Source organism: Symphalangus syndactylus, chromosome 9, assembly GCF_028878055.3.
Source record: "Symphalangus syndactylus isolate Jambi chromosome 9, NHGRI_mSymSyn1-v2.1_pri, whole genome shotgun sequence".
NCBI classification, from domain to species: Eukaryota; Metazoa; Chordata; class Mammalia; order Primates; family Hylobatidae; genus Symphalangus; species Symphalangus syndactylus.
The window spans coordinates 106200998-106220856 of NC_072431.2; the positions used below are offsets into that span (position 1 = coordinate 106200998).

Below are 19859 nucleotides of genomic sequence, written 5' to 3' on the forward strand. Positions count from 1 at the left end.
TGGCAGTTTGTTTCCCAAGTTGGGTGACCAACTCGTCCAGGTTTGCCTGAAACGGAGCGATTTCCCAGGATGCAAGACTTTCACTGCTAAGCCTAGGACAGTCCTGGGACAACCAGAATGGTTGGTCACCTTGCCAGGCCAACACCCCAAAACTGATCTGCCTGCCTCAGCCACTGCTGCTTCATCAGAACCCTGCTCTGCCAGGAGCCGAAGTTCCTCCTGTTGAGCTGGGCACAACACTTGATCTCTGACAGTCACTTGAGCCCCCAGGGATAAATAGCTCTGGTGTCTGTGTGGGGAGATAAAATAAGCATTTCCTCTCTGTTACATTTTATCCCTTAGACCCCAGTGTGCCTTATCCTATGCCTAGAAGACACATCTTTCAAAAACATGATATTTTTAGCTCTGATCACATGCTCTTCTCTTATTGTTGCCCACAATGAGCCCCCCATGTTCAGAGTGGAGGTATAAGCAGCAAAAGAGGATCAGATGCTGTCATATCCCCTCCATGGTCCTTATTCTGTCATCCCACCACCCACACATATCAACTCAGACAACAGATGCTCACTCTGAGATGCATGGTCCATCACCATGTCCCCAGACAGTGATTTCAGAATCCCAGTTGGAGCTTGATTAAGCACTGCACAGCCATTTTTCTAGGAATATGATGTTGTTAATAATGACCTTGACATCCACGAAAGTAAAGAGCAGGCTATTGAACAACTGCCATCCACCAAAGTCCAATTCAAATGACACTTCCCATTCCTCACATACACTAGTGGAAATGATTTCAGCCTCCCCTCTTCTCCCATAGCACTTACTTTATGCTTCTGTTTAAACATTGATCATGATCTGCCTTGCATTATAGTTCCTTAAGCATGTGTCTATCTCCTTTATAAATTGTTAGGTCTTTAAGAGCAGGGAAATTGTCTCACTCATTTTATATCACCCCTAGAACCTAGCAGAGAACCAGTCACAGAGAGACTATTCAATGAATATTTCAGAAATTGATAACATCCTTGGGACTCTAGAAACCCATTAGAGATCAGCTGGTTCCATTTTAACCTGATCAATAATCCAGCCTGTTAGAAAGAGTGACTATATTAAATATGTTCTGCCAACATTGCTTATTCTTGCATTAAATTTCACAGACCAGTTAATTCAGTAGGCCGTTCTGGTTTGAGAAGACTTGGCAGTGACAGAAAAGATACAGGTATTAGAATAAATAAAATTCAAATTATTCTAGGCAAGCTTTAATTGAAAACTTATTTGAATGATGTTATTCTCTCTAATAGATAATTCCCAAATAGTAAGGTGTTATTTAGTGAGAAGAAAGGGTAAAATGTGACTTTTATATTCTATAGAAAGATTCTCATTTCAACTTAAATTGCTTCATAATACCATAGTAAGGCAGCCAAATTAATGAGTGAAGTCAAATTTCAGATAAATACACTGAACAAATCAAGTTTTAAAATTCAGTTAAATTCTGGAAAAGCAAAGAATTCTGAAATTAGGAATAGATTGGCAATCAAAGGAATCCATGTCTTATAGATAAAACAGTTTGAAAAAAAAACAAATTCTTTATGTTTAAATATCAAAATAATTTACCCAAGGACATAAACAGTTGTAAAATGTACCCCCTAAATAGAGCCAATACATTAGTATGCAATATAAGTGGTAACAATTGGTGAAAACTCCAAAATCTTCACTAAATTCAAATCGAGGAAAAAATTATCAGTGACCCAAAAAGCATTTCACAGAATTTTGGTACTTCAATATTCAAGACTTTTTGGAAAAAAAAAAAAGATTTTTTAAGAACTTGATATTAAAGGTAACGCCAGGTAAATCAAACTTCTAAGATGACAGAAAAGAACTGTGTATTCAACCAGTAACTTTCAGAGATCCATGAAGCTATGGTTAAATAAACTTTCGTATTTTTGTCAAGACTGCATAAATGCTACCTTTACCTCCTGAAAGAACCACAAAAAACCTTTGTGAGGCTGTTCAACAAACATTGCACTTGTTCTGGCTCCTCTGGGATCATTCTCAGTATTTACAATCAACTTCAGAATGAACTAGCTCTCGTTGAGAATCTCCTATGTGTCAGGCAACAAGGGCAGTATCAACATATCCATACCACCCTTCCCATAATTGCACAGCATTTGAATACTGCAGCATTAGAATGAGTTTAAATTGATAGCTATTACTTAGCACATTAAAAAAAAATGAGCCCGGATGACACATATGACTAATTATATGTTATTCCATTCTGATTTTAAAAAGAGAAAAAGATGCTGTGTGATTTCACACTGTGCTACTTTTTCTAATGGGCAGAAAAAAAGGCAATAATTTTATTGTGACAATATTACATTCCTCCTACCTAGAACCATGATAAAAGAATATCCCACTGAAACACCTCATTCAAAAGGTTGTTTTCCTTTATGATGATAGAAAAGTTATTTGTTTAGTTCTGATGACATTGTAAATGATTCCAATGTTCTGCATGGAGGAGAAAAGGACAATTTTCTATTGTATACATATTAATATGTAAACATCTAAGCATAATGTTTGTGCATTAGAAAGAGAGGAGATAATTAACTGCCATCATGTTTACCTTCCTGTCATCAGTAGCACATGTGGGACCCGCACACGGGTGTGTTAAGTTGGTGCAAAAGACATTGGTTTTGCTATTACTTTCAATGGCAAAAACCACAGTTACTTTTGCACCCATCTAATAACATTGAGCACTCTCATCCGCCATCTTTTTTTTTTTTTTTTTTTTTTTTGAGATGGAGTCTTGCTCTGTCGCCCAGGCCGGAGTGCAGTGGCGCCATCTTGGCTCACTGCAATCTCCGCCTCCTGGGTTCACGCCATTCTCCTGCCTCAGCCTCCCGAGTAGCTGCGACCAGAGGCGCCCGCCACCACGCCCGGCTAATTTTTTGTATTTTTAGTAGAGACGGGGTTTCACCGTGATAGCCAGGATGGTCTCGATCTCCTGACCTCGTGATCTGCCTGCCTCAGCTTCCCAAAGTGCTGGGATTACAGGCGTGAGCCACCGCGCCAGGCCACATCAGCCATCTTTACTTCAGCTAATGGGAAGCATCACAGGATGGTGTGCAAACTCCAAGCAAGTGCTGTTTTTTCCTTCTCTTTAAATCTGTTTTTCTGTTCTGACCCTTGTCTAGGCAGGGGAAAGAGGATGCAAGATAAAATATTCCAAAGAAATAGTGAATCCTTGCCTTCCTGACCCTGGGTGTGGAACCACCCCTACAACATTTATTCTCTGAATTTGTCAATTTATCCATAAGATTATGGTTAAGAGATCTCAGTCTGAGAAGTCTAATCCTAATTTGGCTGAAGGAAAAATATTGGTAGAGAGGCCTCAGTATGCCCTGGAGTCAAGTCTGTAGGAAGAGCAGATGGGATGGTTTTTTAAAAAAAAAATAATAAATAAGGAATGCCTGGGAGAAAAGAGTTTGAGATGACTGTGGGACTAGGCTTGATTTTATCCCAAATGAGGTTTTCCCCTTAGAACATAACCCAGTTGTCCAGGCCCACCACTATCAAATTCAAAGTATGGGAATCACAAATAATTAAAAAGTAATCAAAATATGCATTACTGTGACATATCTGCATGTTCTCTACCTCCCATCTGGCATTCTTCATTTGGCAATTGCTGCTCATCCTTCAAACCTCAGCTCAAGCATCAGTCAGTTGCCCTAAGAACTGAATAATGCTACTCCTGCACTCTCCTCAGCCTGGGGTGAGTGCCCTTCACTACCCCAGTAAAACCACGGCCCACTTCTTGTTAGGGAAGGAGATATTGCTACCCCTGAAAAAGGAAATACCAATTTTGGACATACTGGACTTGTTTTGTTTTGTTTTTGAGACAGGATCTCACTCTGTCGCCCAGGCTGGGGTGCAATGGCGCGATCTTGGCTCACTGCAAGCTTTGCCTCCCGGGTTCAAGTGATTCTCCTGTCTCAGCCTCCTGAGTACCTGGGATTATAGGCACGTGCCACCACGCCCAGGTAATTTTTGTATTTTTAGTAGAGATGGGGTTTCACCATGTTGGCCAGGCTGGTCTCCAACTCCTGACCTCACGTGATCCGCCTGCCTCGGCCTCCTAAAGTGCTGGGATTACAGCTGTGAGCCACCGTGCCCGGCCAACATATTGAATTTGAATGAGCTATAGGATGTCCACATTTTAGCCTTAACCCATGAGACCTCTAGCCTCTGTTCTTTCTCTTTTCCTGTCTCCCTCTGCATGGAAGACAGCTGCTATTCATGGGAGACTGATTCATTAGGCCACATTGTCTTAACAGGCAGGGACACAATTGAAAGGTAACGTGCAGTCACAAGTGGCCCTTCTCTTCTTCTATCTGCTGCTAGAAGTGACAGGCTGGCCCTTCTGATCTACATGGCTATTTGTGTAAGTGAATTTGGGAATCTTCCCCAGAAGCCTTACTTTTCTTGTCACTCTTCACTAGGCTGCTGAAATTTGGTTTGGAGACAGAGGTGCTCTGGAGGCTTGGGTGGCAGCCAGGCACCCTGACTCAGCTTACCAGGCAGCCCTACATTTGGGCCTCATTGGATGCTTGTTCACCTGGCTGTTTCTTAGTTGGCAATTGACTCTTGTATGTACAGCTCCCTTGTCAGGAAACTGCAAAGGGAAGCATGATGAGTGGGAAGGTTCTAGCACCTAACTACTTCTCAAACCTCTGACACATCTCTGCACTTCCAACAATATACTGTAATTATTTGCCTCCCTCATTAGATAGTAAATTCCCTGAGAAACTAATCTTTGTATCCTCCGTGCTCAGTACAAAGTCCAATACATATTAGGTGATGAAAATATGTTAAGTGAATGAATGAGTTTGGCCATTCTTAGACCTAGTTTATCAATTAGCCTCTGCTGCTCTCTCTCTCTGTTCCTGTCAAGTAGAGCTCTAAAGGTTCCCTTCAGAAGCTGTGCTAATCCACACAGTTTTTAGCCCAGACCCAAAACCTCCTCCTATTCTTAGGTCAATCCACATTCTCTAGTAAGCATTTTTCAACTAGTCAGCCCACACTAATTTCCTTTTCTAAATACTTCTCACACAATTTGTTTAGTACTTTGTTACTCTCTAATTTGTTTTCAGTGTGGTACACCAGAGTTATGCTTTTAACTAGATCACACACAACCTGATCTCCACTTGCACTCACTTCTGGAAGACATTGTCAAAGTTTTCAAGTAAAGAGGAGCTGCTGTCTAGTCCCACTAACTTGAATGAGGTAGGATAAGTCACTTACTTCCTATAGGCCTTTCTGTGAAAATTGAGGGAATATTCATCTGCTTGAGTATGTCTTGGGTGTTGCAGGAATCAAAATAAAAACATGACACCTGCAAAAAATAATGCACACGTTATACCTCATAGATGATGGACTAAAGCTAGGGTGAGAGGAGACCTTAATAAGTGCTGATGGAATTACTTGATAATGATTATGTTGCTCATAGGGATCTCATTAATGAAGGCTAGATTGTTCTTACTATAACTCTAGTAAGCATTATTATTATTATTGTTTGCAATGACAGCTGAGTGATCCAGTGCCTTTAAACCTATTCTAAAACCTATTTAAACCTATTTCAAACCTATTCCCCTTCTAAACCTGAAAATGTTTGAGAAATATTACTATAATCTCCTGAAATGCAGTTTTTTAAAAGTTTGCTATCATTTTATTTCTGAAAGCTAATTCTGGTTCGTTAGGGATTTAGAATTCAACACAGGAGTCATCAAAAACTTCATTTTTACCCATTTCTTTTCCATTACTTGTAACATTGTCTTAAGTGGAATTTTGATACCCATAAAGGTATACATGGAAATTTAGGCAGGAATAATTATCCCCATCTCATGGATGAGAACTCAGCCATGTAGTGAATTTGAAGGTCAGAGAGCTTGAAAGTCACTGAATCAGGTTCATGGGACCCACACGGTGTGAAGGTTAAGTCCTCCTTCTAATAAGATGAGGTGAAGAAGCAGAGGGATCAAGGCCCGGGTTGAGTATAAGTAAAATGTGGTTGTTTAATGCTAAGTCTTCTAGGCATTTAGGTTTGATGAGGTAAGAGATTAAAATTTTTGTTTAAAATCGAATTCTTGGATTCTCTCTGAATGGGTCATATACATTATTCCTGTTTGCTCTACTCCGTGTAATCAAGAGTTCTACAGTCATGCATCAATTATCAATAGGGGTACTTCCTTAGAAATGCATTGTTAGGTGATCTTGTTGTTGGGCATCATAGAATGAATGTACTTACACAAACCTGGAAGGTATGGCTTTCTATACTCCTAGGCTATATGATATGGCCTATTGCTCCTAGGCTACAAACCTACACAGCAAGTGACTGTACTGAATACTATAGACAATTGTGACATAATGGTAAGTATTTGTGTATCTAAACATAGAAAAGGTACAGTAAACATTCTGTATCATAATCTTACGGGACCACTGCTATATGTGCGGGCCATCATTGACCAAAATGTTGTGAAGTGGTATAAGACTATATGCATGGTGATGAGTACTCAGCCTATCCATGCTGAAAGATGGATTTTTTCAGTCAACTTTCTTTGTGTATTACTAATTTTAATAAAGAAAATTCCCAGATATACTAGGTTAATAACTTTGATGTGTAATAAATTATGACTTACTTAACTTTTTAGATTTTAAAAATGCTTTACATATTGGTATTTAGTTCCAAAAATAAAGAAATAAAAATAAAGGAAATTTTAGGGAAATTGTGGAACAATCTTATCTTAGTTTCATTGAAGGAAATTACATTTTGCAGCAACACTGACTCCATTGCCTGAAAAAAGTTATAATTTTTTATATGCAGAGAATATTGTATATTCTACAAGATTCCCTAGGTCATGATGAATATTGCTATTCATGCATTTTTTGCTAAAGTTTTAAGATGTCACATAAACATATTTGTGCATATTTTTTACAGTGTGGTATGAAGTACCAGTATGGGATGAGACTCCTTTTCTTTGATTTAGAAATGACATGTAAAAATATAATAACATTTATTCTAAAGTAAGCCCATGCAAATAGGTACTTGAAGGAGGAAGTTTAATAAGTTTCAGCTAAATTAATTAACATGCCCCATGTTGTATGAAAAGATAATCATCCCACTCATTGTATTTCTGACTCAAATTCTAACAGTAGTGACCAAAATAGATGTATAGACCTCAACGCTCTGATATGATAGCCACTAGAGACTTAATGGCCATTTAAGTTAAAATTCATTAAAATTAAATAAAATTTAAAACTCATCTCTTTATTTGAACTAACTACATTCAGGGGCTCAAAAGCCACATGTGGCTAGTGGCTGCCATATTAGACAGGGATAAAGGACATTCCACAGAAAGCTCTAGTTAGTCAGGAAGTCCTTCTGCTGACAGCACTGGTTAACAAGGTTAGCAAGGGTTCCATGTTAATGGGGGGAAAGCTCAGAAAAATTTCCCCAATTAGCATTCCTTTGACCAATATCTTCAAATGCATCTATATGTTTTACACACATACACACATACGCACACACCCACACAGCTGATCTTGGTTATCATGAATAATCATATCTTCATATCTTTCATAGCCGCTGTTTTAATATTACTGAAACAAACCCTGAATCTGCTAGTTGAGGGAGACTATAATGACTAATTGTTAATAATACGTTTAATGAAAATAATCCTCACTATTGTAATAGATTTTTCATTGAGGAGGACACACTTTTGAATGCATGATACTTTATTTAAACGCACATATATACAATGATGACAAAGGAAAACATTGCAGAATTCAGCACAATGGCTGCATGCATTGGTAGGATGGGTGGACTCTCATTTTACACGATGAAATATGGGCTGAAAATAGGAAAAGGCCAGAGAGCAAGTCTCATTTCCCATCACCACATTGAAGGGTCTTCAAGCCTGTAAAACATAAGAAGCAAAGCATGTAAGGGAAGCTGCCCAACTTCCTGAGGTATTAGCAAGGGTGAGACATTTAGATCTGAAGTGAAAGATGACCGGGAACTGTTGAAAAGTCTCCTGTTGGCATTCTAAATAAGAAGCCATGTGGAACATCAGATCACGAGGCGGAGGCACAATATGCACAGCCCCAGCTGAGCAGCTTTCCACGATGTTGACAGGCGTCTCAGGCAAACATGAGAGGGAGCATTTGAAAGGCTCTGTATGTATCAAAGGAGCCGAAGAACACCACAATCTTTTGAAAATCAAAATTACAGAAATCACATGAAGCTGTAACAGGAAAGTTATTGTTCCTCAACTCTAAATATGCATCCTTTTCCTGCCAGCTTTATTATGTAGTAAGATGCTACTTATTAGACTATAATAAGACCTTTTAAATAAAATAGCACTCATAGGCAACTTCAAGACTGTCAAGTTTTGTCTCCTTCTAACTGCACATGATGGAGTCTGTCAATGAGGGTGCAATTAATTTTACTTCATGCACTAACTGTGTGACCTTGGGCCACAAAACAAAGACAAAAACCAAGGTTCTAAGTAGGTCTGCGTTGTTATTTTTCTAACAGTAAGTCGATATAGTCTACCCCAAACTTTTTATTGTGGCAAGCATCATATACATGTCAGTGAAACATGGAAAGATATTTACTGCTTAGTATTAAAGACAACCCCGGCCAGGCATTATGGCTCACAACTGTAATCCTAGCACTTGGGCAGGCTGAGGAGGCAGGATCTCTTGAGGCCAGGAGCTCGAGGCTGCAGTGAGCTATGATTGCACCACTGCACTCTGGCCTGAGTGACAGAAGGAGACCTTGTCTCTGAATAATAATAATAATAATAATAATAATAATATAATTTTTTTAATTAAAATAATGACCCTTACAAATTTTCTACCTGTTTCCCTTGCATTCGCTATTTAAGTCTGGGCTGGTTCCTCCAGGGACGGGAGCACTGAAGTTTTTCTCAGTTCAAATCGTTGTTCCCTTTAGAGAAAACAAATCTCACAACTCTATACTAACACCCTTCGTGCTGGCTGGCCATTTCCCAAGAGAACTGAGGGAGGTTAGAAGGGAAGGTGGGTGGCCCAGCGGGTCACCCTGCTGAGTCTCTAGGGAGAACTTGATGGAGAGCCACGTGTCAGTCACACTCACTGAGCAAGTGTTCTAGTGACCTCTTCTGGGGAACTTGGTTCTCGACGTTATAGAACTCTGGGTTTAAGGCAGCCAAGCTGCCACAGACATGCGTGGACCCTGTGAACTATGATTTTACTGTGGTTAGAGACAGGAAGCAAGGACTGAAGAGCCAGGAGGTTATGAAGATGGAAGAGGACCAGGCTCCTCTTCAGCAGCACTCCTTGTCCAGGAGGCACCAGAAAATCTTAGCTCGATGTTTCACACTTAGACATTGGTGGGCACCTCTTTCCAAGACAGACCCAAACTACAAGAAAGTCCTGAGACTACAGATAAACTCCTAAGAATACTGTCATTCAACGTGCATTCATTGAATGTAATAAATCACCATGTGACACAAGTTGAACTAAAATATGTCAAAAAGTAATCCAGAACACCTAATTTACCTACAGCTTCATGTAAAACTGGGAAAGTTGGAGTAAAAACCACGTGGGACATTTCCTAGGACATCTGGACACTCCACATATATAAAAACTACAGAGCTTCCCAGCCAGAGATGGACAGTTGGTCATTTCAATTTAGAGTCAGGGACTCACTCTATGCTCCCCTGACTCCAACAATGTTAGAAATTCTATATAATTTCTAAGTTAAAAGTCAATTATTTTTAAAATTGTGAAAGGAGCACCAAATAACCTGGGCTAAAAAATGTTATTCCACAGAAGTTTAGAGATTTGAAAATGAGTACATGAAAAGAGAGGTCTCCTCTGCCTGCTTCTTCATCCTCATTTCTGCCGAAATCTCCCCTAGTCTAGAAGCCTGGTAGTGCCTCCCACCAGGCACCTGTCTCTGACTTCCCTCCCCTGGGCACCTTGAGCTCTGCAACAATGTCCCCATCACAAGCCTTGTCATACCGAGTTCTGGGAACATTTTCTGTGCTTTCTCTCATCAAGAGGTCGGAAATCAGTGTCTCTGGGCTAGATCGTTTTCCATATCTGGAAAAAAAAAAAAAAAAAGTCTTTTAAAGCAAGTTTGGAATAGGTGTAAAAACCTTTAGGAAAAAGGAAGATAGTCTCCTATTTGGGATGTGAAAACTCAACATTATTGTCAGTTGTTCATCTGTAACAAGCAAGCTAGGTGTATGAAGCATATATTATCGAAACATTATCATAAATATTATTTCAAATTATTTATATATATATATATTTAAACTTTGCTCAAATCAAACTCAACAAATAATCTAGGAGGTTACTTAAACTGAACCAAAATTCCTAGTCAAATTCCTGCCTTTTTAAACAACCACAAATAATATGTATAGAGATACATACTTTTATAACTAGGTGACAGGAAATTGGAAAACATGGAAGCATGATTGTAAATGTTTCCACAATTAGTTAATTGGCTATTGTTCTGATGATACACAGCAGTTTAAATCTTAACAAGAAGACCAGATGATATGTCAAAGACAGTCCTAGAAAAAAAGAATCAGCAGATTGCCATCTAAGACCCACCTGTGTCTTTGAATCCCAATTTTCTCATTTGTAAAACAACCCCTGCTTAAATCAGAGTCTTTGTGAACATCCAGTGTGAAATGTGAGTCACAATGCTTTCAAAGTGACAAAGTGATACTCATATGCAAATTACTGCTGTTGAAACGCATCCATTCTTCTGGCTACCAACAGACCCTGGGTCTTATATTTTTCATATTCATTCAAGGTGCCAAATGCTAAAGTCTTTCCTGATGCTGTGATTTTAGCCTCCCTGTAAGTCTAAAGGAATCTAACTGATCCATGGAAATGTTCTTTTTTTGTTTTGTTTTTTCTCCTGTAGCAGGATATGGGTGAGACAATACATACAGGTAAGGTTTCGTTTACCTGCGATGGTAGTGTGTGCTCCCCACTCCAGGACACTACAAAAGGGCCAGACAAGTCTATGCCAAATTGTATCTTTTGAAGAGGCCATTTTTCCCTTTCTCAGAAAAGGCATTGGACACCATTCACCACTTTGTTTAGAAATCAATTAGCCTGGTATGGATTGGTTAATAGGTCCAACAACTGAACAAAGCTGATGGAGGGTATATTCTAATTGCCAAGCAAAATTATATCTAAATTTTTTGGAAAGATTTTCTATTACTGTTCTTTTGCTGAGACTCAAGGGAAGCAAAAACAAAACAATTCCCTGTGCCACTCCCATCATGTGTGAGATTTCCTCAAAGATTTTCTGGAGTTGCGATATTAGACTATAGGCGCCTGCTTATACTTATTTATTCTGTCCATCCATTGGTTTTACTAATCGTAAAAGTCTAAGGCAACCGTAACTCATTTATCTTCATCACGCTCCAGCAAGGAAAAGAACTGCCAACTGTTTTCTCTAATTTACCAGTAAAGAACCTAAATCTGAAATAGGAGGATTTGCACAGTCATAATCTTGCATCCGGTTCAGCATTGTTCACTCTTCTTCCTTAATTAATTCTGGATCATCCTTCCCCTCTACAATGCTGTAACTTTCAAAGATTGAGTCCTTAGAGTAAAGATTCTTAAACCTGGCTGCACATTAGAATCACCTAGGGAGTGTTAAAAACACACTCTAAAGCCCAGGCCCCATCCCAGAGGGTCTGATTTAATTGGTCAGGGGTGGATCCCAGCATCAGTGTACTTTAAAAGCTCCCCTGATGATTTTAATGTGCAGCCAGGAAGGAGAAACACTAATCTAAGCCTGAGTTTCTCCGGGACTGGCTATTCTGTGTAATGGGGGCTGTCCTGGGCATGGTAGGATATTTAGCAGCCTCCTTGGCATCTATACACCTAGATACCAGCAGTGCCCACCTCCAGTTGTGAAAACCAAAAATGTCTCCAGACACTGCCAAATCACACCTGGGGAGCATAAAATCACCCCCAGTTGAGAACCACTGATTTAGGGGGCTATATAAGTAAATCGTAGGAGACCCACACTCTAGAATAAGTAATGCAGCTTCCAGAAGCAATGAGCCAGGGGTATATATACAGCAACAGGAATATAAGCACAAATTGAGTGCAGGGGGAACGGGGGTAGGGGGGAAAGAAAGATAATGATATCAGATTATATCTATACTAAATTAAAGCACATCCACAAATGACCCTGTAATTTTCAGAAACACACATAGGAGTGGGTGTCTGTGGTGGGAAGGAGAAGATGGATGTACATTAAGAGCCTCTGCTGGTTTCTAAGAAGGAGTTTACATGAAGATGAGACAGGAAACTCTGCCTCAGAGACCAGCTCATTCCCATCTAAGCTGAATCTCTTGCCATGAAACCCAAGTCCCTTTCCCTTATGTTTTTTTCTCATCAAACATGTTGGAGATAACACTGCCTGTTGATGGTAGTGACAACATCCAAAGAAACTCAAAGGAGGGCTCCAATTCCATAATTCCTACAAAAATAACTTTCATGAAATGTCCTTAGCTTCACGATTTGTGAAATGGAGATAATTATACTCCCTTTAAAGCTTTGAGGTAAAGACTGAATGAGATAATGCCTAGGAAAACATTTTAAAATGCTAGAGCTTTGTAAAATGGTAAAGCTTTATAGCAATCATCTTCGGAAAAATGAGTTCTACTGTATATTATGCTATAGCTAAATAACTAACAAAGGTTTTTCTAGAAAAAAACAGTTAATATCTTTTTGTTCGTACAAGTTCTCTTTGATCTGCATGACGGCATAGCATAGCAAGAATTTGAATTAATTAACTTTCTGGGAAGTATGGAATATAAAATATTGTTGCTTTTTCCTAATTAAAATGATCAGATTTCAAGGGATCACAAATACTATTTAATTCTGGCATTTTCATGTTTTTCAGATTCTATATAAATTGGGGCTTTTTCAAAAGTTTTTTAGGATGTTAAATACCTTTTTGATGAAACAGGAAAAAGCAAACTTTATTTTAAAAGTATAAATCCTCCCCCTTTTGGATCCTTTCCAACTACTCCCTGACTTGTAAACAGTAAAAATATGGACTAAATAAATGAATAAACCCCACAATACTTTAAACATATAATTTAAACATGTTAACTAACATTAATGCTTCTAAAGGGCTTATCTTTTAGATATGGTCAAATGACTAAAATCATTTAATCTCAGTAATTAAAATAAGATATTAAATGATTTAGAACTAAGATCAACCAATTTTGAAAACAAAATTTAAATCCTATGTAATTTGTAAAATAGTTTGGATTTTATTTTTCCCTTAATTGTCAATGTTGAGAGTGAAAATACGGCATTCATTTTGACTTTCTGAATGTTCAGAATAAAGTTTACAATTTCTCAGATTCCATGTAATCCCTGATTTCATCCTAAAGTTACTGGACCCAACGTAAGTTTCTTCTTAATGAAATACCAAGTGGGCACTTTCTTTTCAGAATTCACAGCTATAAAATAGGGAGATCTCTGCATTTTAGATAAACTTTTCAGGCTGAATCTCTAATTATTGGGACTAGGATTTTCAAATATGAGAGTGAGACTGCAAAAAAACACAGTACAGAAGACAAGAAAAGAGCTCTATTTGACTTTTTCTAAATACTGTCATTCAATTAGCCCTGGGCAGGCCGGAAAGTCTGACACTGTCTGTGGCAACCCTGCAGTTTACTCCTTGGTTTCGTTTTCTTTGGTGGTCGTTCTGTTTTTCCTAGACACCTTGCTAGCGTTTCTCCCTACAACATTTCTCTGGCGCATTCTTGCCCCTTTCACTGGGTACTTTCGAGATTTCTGGACAGGGCCCCACTGCTGTAAGAACCACAACAAACCCTAAGAGGTGAGTGAGAGGAGATTGCCAGCCTACCAGCCTGGGGAACCTGAATCTGGGGATCACGACTCTGTGACTGTAGTTGCACAAAATGGAAGGTACCCATTTTGTGTAGAGTGTGCCCTGTACAAACATTTACCTAGAGCTAAGTGCCTGATACTGTCCTGCCCTGGGATAGAGCGAAGGAAAGGAAACAATCCCTTTCCCTAACATCCCCAGGATCTCCTGGTGTGCAGGCACTGGCGCTCCCGGAGTCGGTCCCGCGGTCCCACCCACCTCTGCCTGGTGATGAGGTTGATGTAGTGTCGCAGCGCCGAGTAGTATCTGGCCATGTCCTCCGCTGGTGCGTCCTCGCCCGGGTTGTCTGGCTTGGAGGGGTATGCCTCGGCCAGCGCACCCAGGCACACGAGCAGGGACAGGGCGAGGGTCAGTCCGGACAGCCCCAGTCGCTTGTTACCTAGCATCTGCGGGCACAGAAGGCTCAACGGACTGGCTTGGGGATTCAGAGCACCCACGAGCAGCACCTCCCTCCTCTGCCTCCCGCGCTCCTCCTCCTGCTGCCACCCGCGACCCCCAATCCGCTCTCGTCCCAGTCCCGCAGAGAGAACCCAGGTGTGGCTAGCACCACCTTGCGGGCTCCGGGCGCCGTCTGGCCGGGACCTGCCCCTCTGCTCCACCTGAAAACTTCGCGCAACTTGGTTCCAAGTCTCAGGGACCAAGAAGCGCGCGGCAAGAGTGCAAGGTGGGAGCCCCGCCAGTTTAGACATTCAAAATCGAATTGGAAGTTCCTCCTGCTGGGTCACTTTTCTCCCCTCTTGCCCAAACTCTTGTCTGGGAAGAAAACTTTCTTCTCTGTTACTTTTGGTCTGCCTAGCTTCAGGGGATCAACGCTGACAGCAAACTTCACCTCGGGGTGACGACTGCGGTGGAGAAGGGGAAAGAGAATTGCTCCCTGGGCCAGAATTGCTCCAAAGAGATTTGGAGCCCAAGAATCCAGGGAGGTGGCAGGGCGCGGGGCTCCCGAGTTCCAGGGATTCCTCACTCGATGGCTGCCGGGGAAACCTTCCTACCGCGCACCACTTTCTGGGCCTCAAGGCGGCGACCCGCAGGGAGACCGCCAGCTGCCTTGGGATAGAGGTCCCGGGGTTCTCCCTCCATATCTGCTAAAAGGTAACTCAGAAGAACCGCCCAGCGGGAAAGGCCCGGAAGAAGGGCCGTGGACAATCAGAGGGGAGCAGAGGAACAAGTGGAATTTAGCCGCCAAGAGTGCTGGTCCGCGTCGGGGCGCGGAGCCGGCATAGTCCCGGCTGGGGAGTAGGGCGCGATCCTCCCAGGGCCCCAGGGCCCCAGGGCTCCACAGAGCGCAAGGCTGAGCCTCTAGCAAGTTCACGGGCGCCCCGTTCGCTCCCACCCCTAGACAAACGGGTCGTAGCACTCACGGTGGCTGGCGCGCGGGCGTGTCTGGGCGGCAAGTACTCTGCTGTCGGACGAGCGTCTCCGAGGGGTGAGAGCCAGCGGATGAGGTGCAGAGAACGGGTCGCGACAGGGCTTTTATGGAGCTTCCTCGCCGCGGCAGGAGGGGCCTCGGGCAGTCACGCTTGGGCGACTCCCACCCGCCACTTCCCGCCCCCGAGTGGCGGGGGGAGGGGGCTGGAACCGCAGCCGCACGAGTGTCGACTTAGGGAGCCACCCACACACCAACCCTCCTGCCCCAGGCACTGCCCGAAGAAGCGGGGCCTGGGACCGCGCGAGCGAGGCAGCGCGCTGCGAGCGCGCTGGACAACACCAAAGCCCAAGCATCCGCCCTCGGGCAGTGCCCGATCCCTGCTTTCCTTCTTTCCTTCTTTCCTTCACGCCCCGTCTAGTCCTGCCAGAGATAGGAGCAGCCCAGACGATTCTTGTCTCCTGCCAACAGGACTACCAACCCACTGGGCGCCGGAGTAGGAAGCACCTGAATCCTCTTTGTGGTGGGGCATCTCCAGGACTAGCGCGGCATCCTCGCCGGGCACAACTGCGCGCTGTTGGAGTGAGGCAACTGGGCGCACAGATTTTTCCTGCACTTAGAACAAGTCGGAGGCAGCTGCCGGAAGTCTCCAGCTAGAGGGTCCCAAAGCTGCGCTCCCCACCCCACCCCCGCGCGTGGTTTCAGGGGCTTCTGCCCCTTCTCTCAGCTGGTTTTTCTAGATCAGCCTTCCTCAAGTACTCGCTCAGACGCAGTGAGCCAGGCTCGGTCGAGACATGAGTGTGGCGACTCAAAATTCCCCAGAGGGGGAACACGGTAAACCTATTCCCCCAGTTTGCTGAAAAAGAGCCACGCTTCCAGCTTCTAGAGACTCTTTTAAGCTCAATTTTAAAAATATATATTTTTTTCTTTTTTGGTCCAAAGTGACGGTAGTTAAATGAGCAACAGTTTCTGTCTTATTTGCTAACCCTTGTATAGTCCTATGTACGTTCAATTAACCTTGAGAATGTGGGTTCTGATTAAGATGAAACATGTTAAAAATGATGAACATTAATTTGCTCATCGCGCTAACCCTGTTGAATGAACATGCAAGATACAGAAACTATTACTACAGGATCAAGATTTTATGCAGCGGACTGAGATCTGAAAGTTCCGTGAATGAATGCTCCTGTATCTTTCTAAATAAAATGGCATTTTATTTCTAAATGAAATAAAAGTCTGAATCTTTCTAAATAAAAAGGCACCTTGGGAAATTAAAGCATTAAGTTGCATGTTATTTTAATGCTAAAAGGACAAGTGATTTTGTTAAACTGACACTTAGTTTTTGTGCTGTTCCAACAGCATTGAATTAAATATCAAAAACTGTGAAGCAAACAATCCTTTGCATGTATGTGTTTGTGTGTTTGTGAGATCAAACTATAATTTTGGAGACCAACATCCCTTTCACTTGGCAACTGCTTCTCTTTCTGTATTACACAAACACAAGCTGAGGACACAAAAATCAAGGCTCTCAGAGTTGCTCGGGGGTGCTTACAAGACACAGCCTTCGGTAAAAGTGCAAAACATCTTCTAACTTAGAGCCCTTCCTCGATAAAGGGAAAGTTACAGTCCACTTTTCAATAAAATAATCTTATTTTAGAGTGTATCACAGATTCATATCAATTAAAATCTGAACTTAGAAGTTATCACTGAATTTGGGAAAAATTACTTCTAGGGAGGCCCACACCACTGTTGAGAGAAGAACACTGTGGAGGCTTGATTAATTTAGCTTAAGATAATGTCATTGATTCTCAAGAATAAGAACTTATTCTCAGGGTTAAGGATTTAGAGAATAAAAAATAGGGGGTGATATGCCCTACATGTGTGTTTACATCCTTATCTCCTTTCTCTCCAGTGCAAGCCACATCCCCTGGCCAAAATACAAACAAAACCAACTGTTTGCAACTCAACCTTGCATCTTCTCCTAGATGCTGAGCCATTTCTCTCCCTTGTTTCAAAGTCAAGTTGTTTATTTTTTTTTCTTTTTTAAATTTTTTATTATTATACTTTAAGTTTTAGGGTACATGTGCACAATGTGCAGGTTTGTTACATATGTATCCATGTGCCATGTTGGTGTGCTGCACGCATTAACTCATCATTTAGCATTCGGTATATCTCCTAATGCTGTCCCTCCCCCCTCCCCCCTAACAGCTTTGTTAAGATAACATTGAGATACTATTGAGCTTGTTGAGATTCAAAAGGAGGTGAATCAGTGGAGACTAGAGAAGGTAATGATGGAGAGAAGTCAAATAACCAGTAAAGGTCCATGTGGTTTGCAATTAGGAGGTCTTACTGATAGCAGGTTCATAGCTTGATTCAGATAGAACCTGGACCACATGAAACCCAGTGGTTTCGTGACTATACCTAAGGTAAAGAAGCAGAAGCAATGAATAGATACCACTGAATATATACAAAGCTACAAATGTGTAAAATATTCAATTGGATATATTCTTACACATATGCCTGTGTGTTATATGCTCAGGAAGCCATCACTGAAACCAAGAAAATGAAGATTGTACATCACTTCCCCAAATTTCCACATGAACTTTTGTAATTCCTTCCTTTTGCCTCTTCCTCACCGCCTCCTCCATTGATCTGCTATCACTAGAGATTTGTTTGCATTTTCTAGAATTGCACATAAATATAATTCCACAGTAGGTACTCTTTGTCTGACTTCTTTCACTTAGCATCATTATTTTTGAATCCACTCACATTGTTAAATGTAGCAATAGTTTATTCTTTTTTATTGCTGGGCAGTATTTCATTATATGATATACTTCAAAATTTTTAATCAATTCTACTGCTCATGAATTTTCGGTTATTTTCACTTGCAACTTTTATGAATAAAGCTGCCTTGACATTCATATACAAGTCTTTGTATGGACATAAGCCTTTAATTCTCTTGGAAAATCCTTAAAACCAGAATGGCTGAGTCAAATGGTGAGTGTATATTGGCCCACAGTTTGTTGGTGATCTGTTTTTGCTTCTGTTTTGCTCATTTTTTCCTTTATATTTTATTTTGGATAGTCTCTATTGCTATGTCTGTGAGTTCACTAATGTTTTCTTCTGTAATATCTGATTACTGCCAATCCTATCCAGTGCATTTTGCACCTTATACCCGGTAGCTTTCATCTCTAGAATTTCAACTTGAATCTTTTTTTTAAGTTACAGGACAACATAAAGCAATGAATCTTTTTTATATCTTCTGTATCTAAACATGTCCGCTCTTCTCTCTAGCTTCTTGAATATACATTAATAATAACTTTTGTACTACTAACATCTGTGTGATTTTTGTATACTTTGGGTTGATTGATTTTTTCCACATTATGGCTTATATTTTTCTTCTTCTTTGTATGCCTGATAATTTTTGATAGGATGTCAGATACTGTGGATTTTACCTTGTTATTTGTTTTTTTGTATTTCTATGACTGTTCTTGAGCTTGTTCTGAAACAATTAAAAATTTAGAGACAGTTTTATCCATTCAGGTCTTGGATGTGAGTTTTGTTAGGTGGGACCAGAGCTGGTTTTAGACTAGGTTTACTCTTTCCACACTTTGAGGCAAAAATCCTTCTTTTTACTTTAACTGGTAACACACACACCTCAAATTGCACAGCTCTCGCCTCTGGCTGTTGAGACAGACACTATTCCCAGCCCTTGGTCAGCATCAGACACAGTTTACTCTTATCTTTTTGTGTGGTTCTTTTCCTGGTCTCAGGTGGTTTGTTCTTGTGTATAATCTGATCAGTAATCAACTAAATCCTCAAGGGGGACACCCTTCGGACTTCCAGAATATTCTTTCTTTTACCTGATACTCTTCCTGTGGGCACTAGCTGCCCTGGCTCCCTACACTTCCAGCCCCAGCTCCTTGGCCAGGATGATTCAATTCCTTCCTTCTGCACTGTAGCCTGGATGACTCCTTCAGGCAGTGTATTCTCATGCTGCTATGAAGAAATATCCAAGACTGGGTAATTTATAAAGGAAAGAAGTTTAATTGACTCACAGTTCTATATGGCTGGAGAGCCCTCAGGAAACTTACAATTATGGTGGAAGGGGAAGCAAACACGTCCTTCTTCATATGGCAGCTGGAGGGAGAAGTGGCAAGCAAAGGGGAAAAAACCTCTTATAAAACCATCAGATCTTGTGAGAATTCACTCACTATCATGAGAACAGCAGCATGTAGGTAACTGCCCCCATGATTCAATTATTTCCCACCAGGTCCCTCCCACAACACGTGGGGATTAAGGAAACTGCAATTCAAGATGGGATTTGGGTGGGGACACGGCCAAACCATATCAGGCAGTGATCTGGGACCATTGTATGGCTCCTGTCATTTGTTTTCTATCTGTAAGATATTACTGTCCTTTACTGATGTCCAGTATTTTAAGTGTTGTTTCATATATTTTTGTCTAGTGTTTTAGTTGTTTCAGCAGGGAGGGTAA

At 41.2% G+C, this 19859-nt stretch overlaps 1 protein-coding gene across 1 annotated transcript; it reads right to left on the reverse strand.

The window, feature by feature from the left end:
- Nucleotides 1-7764: 7764 nt before the first annotated feature.
- NPY (neuropeptide Y) lies at nucleotides 7765-15766 on the reverse strand. The gene is made up of 4 exons (XM_055293639.2): nucleotides 15358-15766; nucleotides 14195-14382; nucleotides 10057-10137; nucleotides 7765-7964 (listed from the first exon to the last, which is right to left on the reverse strand). Exons 2-4 carry the CDS (start codon nucleotides 14380-14382, stop codon nucleotides 7940-7942), a joined length of 294 nt encoding a protein of 97 aa, XP_055149614.1. The 5' UTR covers nucleotides 15358-15766; the 3' UTR covers nucleotides 7765-7939.
- Between the last annotated feature and the right edge of the window lie 4093 nt (nucleotides 15767-19859).